General features: G+C 38.1%; 1 protein-coding gene across 1 annotated transcript; it reads right to left on the reverse strand.

Annotated features, from left to right (window-relative positions):
- Positions 1–200: 200 nt before the first annotated feature.
- On the reverse strand, positions 201–1,001 carry RPL10L (ribosomal protein L10 like). Its single transcript, XM_004738719.2, has one exon. The coding sequence runs from the start codon at positions 910–912 to the stop codon at positions 268–270; it is 645 nt and encodes a 214-aa protein (XP_004738776.1). The 5' UTR covers positions 913–1,001; the 3' UTR covers positions 201–267.
- Positions 1,002–6,405: the final 5,404 nt, after the last annotated feature.

The following is a 6,405-nucleotide window of genomic DNA, read 5'->3' on the forward strand; positions in this document are numbered from 1 at the left end:
CAAGTTAAAAGTTTTGGGATTAGAACTGCAATAACTGTCTCTATAAATCACATACGGATTGTTTCATTCCCACTCGAAGGAAAGTATCATTTGCCATTAAAATTCTGTTTTAATATAAACACTCTTTCTCTCATACTCTATATTCTAAAAATCAGATAAACACTTACAAATATTTAAAATATTAAAAAAAAAACATTTATTTTTTGTCAGTGAATAATATTTATTGGTAAGCATATCAGACCAGAAAAGTCAATGCTGTCCAAGATCTCAGGAGTGCAGAGCTCGCCACTTGTCCAGAGGGCCGCGACTGGGAACGTATTGGACTCCACAGCCATCCGGGATGAGGCGCTTCTTAGCCACTTTGTCTTCAAATTCATTAGCGTTAAACTTGGTAAAGCCCCACTTCTTGGAGATATGGATCTTCTGGCGTCCAGGGAACTTGAACTTGGCCCTGCGTAAGGCTTCAATCACATGTTCCTTATTCTGAAGCTTGGTCCGGATGGACATGATGACTTGGCCAATGTGGACTCTGGCCACTGTGCCCTGGGGCTTTCCAAAGGCACCGCGCATACCCGTCTGGAGCCTGTCAGCCCCAGCACAGGACAGCATCTTGTTGATGCGGATGACATGGAAGGGATGAAGCCGCACTCGAATGTGAAAGCCATCCTTGCCGCAGCTTTTCACCATGTACTTGTTGGCACAGATTCGAGCGGCCTCCAGGGCTTCAGAGGAGAGCTGCTCGTATTCATCAGACACCATGTGGCCACAGAGTGGGAACTCGTCCACTTTCGCCTTCTTCCGACCCAGATCAAAGATACGGATCTTGGCATCAGGGACACCGCGGCAAAAACGAGACTTTGGATATGGCTTGTTCTTACAATACCGGTAACAGCGAGCTGGTCTGCGGCCCATGGCAACACCAGGAACCTCGGCCGCCAGCGACGAAGAGAAAGAGGCGCGCTCTCACACGCCTGCGCATGCGCCTTATATGCATTTGCCCATCTTCCCCTTTGGGAATCATAGAGTTTTGATGACGTCAAGAAGACGCTCTTTCTGGACATCCCACCATAGATACAGCGACACTCTATGCCTCTGTGGGTCCAACTTGGCACATGCGCAGAGCAGACAGTGGCTAGATATATTTTCGTGTTGCCAGGTAACGAATTGGGCTTTGTCGCAATAGCCAGAGAAACACTTCCTGCAGTACCTCTTGGGCATAGGCTTTGTCTCAAGTATAAAAGACATACTTTCTGGGCGTCTGGGTGGCTCAGCGGGTTAAAGCCTCTGCCTTCGGCCCAGGTCATGATCCCAGGGTCCTGGGATCGAGCCCCGCATCAGGCTCTCTGCTCAGTGCAGAGCCTGCTTCTTTCTCTCTCTCTCTGCCTGCCTCTCTGCCTACTTGTGTTCTCTGTCAAATAAATAAATAAAATCTTAAAAAAAAAAAAAAGACATACTTTCAGTAGAGTTTAAATAAGGAAGGTGTCTCCAGCTATGCAATATACTTTGTGTCTAGTTTGTCTAAATCAATTTTCCAGAACTCTTATTTCCCACCAGCATTTATAGAAGGATTGCTAGTTCTCAAAGAATATGTGGTTTCCTTCTTTAGGTAAAGTGGTTTCTTGGCATAGTCTGTCTGATAAGGTTCAAAAAGAGATGAGAATGAAAACATATTTACTGTATTTATTGCTTGATAATCGCTTTAGAAACATGAAACTTTAGCAGTTTTATTTGGCCATATGGAATGATCTTATCAAAACGGCATCCACAAAATTGAAATACCAATTGAAATTTTCAACTGAAGGCTATTTGCATTTTCAAGTGTTACAGCTGCTAGAAACTATAGAAGAGGAACTATGCCTTATTAATCTTTTACACTTGAGGATGAGTTTAATACTTTTCTCCTTCTGATATGAGATTTTGTAAGTCTCATGATTGGGATCAGAATGTGAGAAGGAGGAAAATGAAAGAAAAAGAATTTACGAATAATCTATAATCCCTACTTGAATTTTTATAGTTTTGTTTTGATTTCTTAATGCTGTTTCACAAATCTATGACTCATGGAACAAAGTCCTTCCAATGTGAATATACTCCACTCATGCTTTCTCATTAAAAGGGACACAAATAGGGTCACTGGGTGGCTCAGTCAAGTAAGCATCTGACTTTTAATTTCAACTCAGGTCTTGATCTCAGGGTTCTGAGTTCTAAACCCCATGTCAGGCTCCATACCCAGCACGGAGCCTATTTTAAAAAAGTAAAATAAAAAGAGAAACAAATAGGTTGTGACAAAATAATTCCTATCTTTAAAGTGAGTAGGGTTTACAAAGTATCCATATCAGGCTAGAAATATTAAAACTTCCAATTTAAAGAACTTTTCTCTACTATATTAAAGCTTGCTTATTCTCCTTTCTTCCTTTATTTCTATATTCGTATTCTTTTCAAATAGCTCTTATTTATTGTGTAAACCTGAATATGGAGAGAAAGCAGCAAGGAATGTTGTATTGCCCTCACTGAGCTTATAAAGTGTAGGGAAGGATTTGAAACTCCTCAAATAATATATCATCATATTACTAAGTACAAAATGTGCCAAAAAGGAAAAGCAGAGTGAGCCCTGAGAGCCTGGGATAAAGCCCTGAGCAAGCCTGAGGCATGGACAGGGACAACTTTATCAGGAAAGGGATTTCATATAGTAACTGTAGTAGGCAGGGCTTGGCATATGCAAAGACTCTGAAGCAGGCAAAAACATGAACCATGGGGCGCCTGGGTGGCTCAGTGGTTAAGCCGCTGCCTTTGGCTCAAGTCATGATCTCAGGGTCATGGGATCGAGTCCCGCATTGGGCTCTCTGCTCAGCAGGGAGCCTGCTTCCTCCTCTCTCTCTCTGCCTGCCTTTCTGCCTACTTGTGATTTCTCTGTCAAATAAATAAATAAAATCTTTAAAAAAAAAAAAAAACTTGAACCATTTAAGGAACTAAAGTAAAGCCAGTATGACCATGAGTGAGGGGATTAGTGGCATAATATGAAAACAGTGTAAGACAGGGGCCTTGTGTGTCATGCAGGGCTCATTTTACCAAATTAGGGATTCTGCTTTTTGTTTAAGACCACTGAAGAGCATTACACAGGTTTTATTACTCTTGTATATAATACAGTTAATATCTCTCTTTTTAAAAATCTATTTTATTACTCTTTTTTAAAGGCTTTATCTTTTTTATCACTCTTGTGTATAGTATGGTAAATATCATTCTTGTTGTATATAATATGGCCAATAGACTGGAAATGGATGTGGGGAGGTTAGAAAGAAAAGCTTTGCAAGACCGAAGAAAAGAAATGAGGATAGTATAAGCATGCGTTTAATATCTTTAACTTTATAAACATGTTTGCATCTGTTTCTACTACTGCATACCTAGATTCTATCATTATTCTGGGGGAAAGGAGTCTGTGAGGTAAAAAGAATATATATAGACAAACAGAGTTCATGTGCCATCTCAGTCACTGACCCTTTTCTAGGTCATGCTTTGGGTTTTCAAACCCCTGGAATTCTCTAACCAAGAGATGTGTTATCAGGGTCTGTTTGCAAAATCCTTTTTCCTTAATCCAAAAGGTGACCAATCATGGCTTGCTGGAACTATACCAGTTTTAGCATTGAAGTCCTGTATCGTCCAAAACCCCTTAGTCCCAGGCAAAATGGTTGGTCACCCTGTCACATTTATGCATGGGGCCCCTCACACTTGCAGGACAAAGTCAGAGGACAGGTAGAGAAGGTGAGAGCCAGACTGGGATACTCCACTTAAACTACTTTCCCTAGCCTTGTTAAGTATTGGGGGTGGGGCAAAAAATTCTAAAACTTGTCTGCTTTGAAGTTGCCTGAAATATAGTCAAGAAGATAATACATGGAAAATCAGATTTTTCTTATTTGCTAAATTTATTACTTTTGTAAGTACAGTAAAAATTTAGCAAAGGGAGACACTGGTGTCATATAAAATAGAGATGGATTAAAGAATGAGTAGAACATATGTAGGTGAAGGTAAGGAATAAGACAAGAAAGGGGCATGGCAATTACATAAGCCTGTTAAGTGCTGTGAAAACAAGAACCATGTCTTTTTGGCTCACTGCTTTGTCACCTGTTTTTGGTAAATCATGTGACCCATAATAATAAATGTTTGAATGAATACACAACACTGCTGAGGTGCAGTGGTGTGTTGGTAAATATTTAATAGCCTGCTCATTGGGGAGCAGGGGCGGAGAGAGGAAAATCACAACTTCCAGTGTTAACTAATCTCTGTGGTGTAAATACTCCATCATCAATTTCAGTCACCAATGTCGTATCAATGAAGACGATGATGGGAGCAGATGCACACAGTCAGCTTTTGTCAGCCAGTATTAGCTGGCTTTAGCATGCCACCATTTAGCTGTGCATACCCAGGAAAAATAAAGATGACAAACTTGGCTAAAGCTAATAATGCATAATCTGGAAAAATAAATTTGGGGATGGGTCAAAGAGATCATTTTCTAGGAATCCTTAGAAAGAAGGCAGGTAAATATGTTGAAGCTTGATGATTCAGCTTCGACTCTGAAAAATTCTTTCCTCCATGGTTTCTTTTTCCTATTCTGCAACTCCTATGTAAGAAGTCTGCAGTATTCTGTACAGGCATACCTCAGAGATATTGGGAGATCAGTTCCAGACCACTGCCATAAAGTGAATATTGTAATAAAGTGACTCAAATTAATTTTTTGACTTCCCAGTGTATATAAAAGTTATGTTTACACTATACATTAATACAGTATACATATAGTGTACTATGGTGTACACTATACTATTAAGTGTACAATGGCATTATGTCTAAAAAAAGTACACACCTTAATTTAATGATATTGCTAGGAAATGCTGACCATCATCTGGGCTTTAAGTCTATCATCATCACTGATCACAGCTAGCAATAGGAAATATAATAATAATGAAAAAAGTTTTCAATATCCTAGGAATTACCAAAATGTGACACAGAGACACAAAGTGAACAATGCTATTAGAAAAATGGCACCAATAAACTTGCTCAGCACAAGGTTGCTGCAAACTTCTAATATATAAGAAAAGGTAATATCTGTGAAGCACAATACAATGAGGCACAATAAAACAATATATACCTGTACATTTTAATTAGGTGCCTTGTGCATCAAGGCAGACTTTATGTACTTGGAATTAACACTAGACAATCAAATTACTGCTTTCATGCAAAGACTGGAAAGGAATAGTCCTATGTATCAGTTCAATGCAGCACTTTCTTTCCTTCTTTAATATCACAAAACAACCATTTCACAAAGAGCTAAACCTGGACTTTGTTCTGAAAGAAAATTATGCATTGAAGTTTATTATACTAATACTAATATACTGATACTGACATGCACCCTGGATGTCCTCTCCTGCTGCTGAAATCATCTGCATTGTTGATCACTGATTCATTATGAAGTGTCTCATCACATGGTGTTGGATGGTATATTGTGATTAAAAGACATGTTCCTGCTTAGGCTCTCAATGAAGTGTGAAAGTTTCCACCAATGATGAACAGTCATTTTCATCTGTGTTTTGTAGTAACTTCACACTGGAAAGTGTAATCTCAAAATGTTTGATAGCCTAGATGAACAACTTGATATTTTCCTAGAGTTGTGTAATGAATGTAGGAATCATGGTTATGGCTGGCTTTTCTTCAAAGTCAGCTGATTGTGTCTATTGTCATGGCTAATGGGTGGTCATGCTGCCTGTCTTTCATGTACCTGTTTCACAATGGTCCCCTTATCTATTTGACAAATGCACATTTTCTAAATAGAAGTGTAGTCAGATGGTTTTAAGTGTTTAGTCCCAAGTGTCTAATGAATGCATTTTCTTTTTTGGCTGGTACTTCATTTTGATTTTTTCTTTTGGGGAATCTTTATTATTATTATTATTATTATTATTATTATTATTTTGGATATGGGAACTGAGTATGTACACTTCATGCTTTGGTTGTACAGCACAAGTTTCCCCCAAATGAGTTATTTTTTTTATATTGTTCCAGAAAATTAGGGAAAAAATAGGTGAGGATGAATTCAGAGAGAAGTAACACATAAATACATGCATTAGAATTTGATTGGTTTTAGTTTGTAAATTTTTACTTGTTTAGGTTTCATACTTACACAAAATTTATAAACCACTTTCGTCAGTTTTATATAGTGAGCAATAAGAATTGATGCATAGTTTTTTAAATAAATATTTAAGTAATGTTAAACAGATATAATTTATAATAAAAATAATGAAGATGCTATAATAAAGCATAATAATAAAAGTGCTATACTAAAAATGACTCAGTACAAAGAATCTACATATGTTTTTGAAATCCCTTTTCTCTTAAAAGATTTAGTCCAATCTGAAAATTCTG

This window comes from Mustela putorius, unplaced genomic scaffold (genome assembly GCF_011764305.1).
Source record: "Mustela putorius furo isolate JIRA1106 unplaced genomic scaffold, ASM1176430v1.1 tig00000129_pilon_pilon_pilon, whole genome shotgun sequence".
NCBI lineage: Eukaryota > Metazoa > Chordata > Mammalia > Carnivora > Mustelidae > Mustela > Mustela putorius.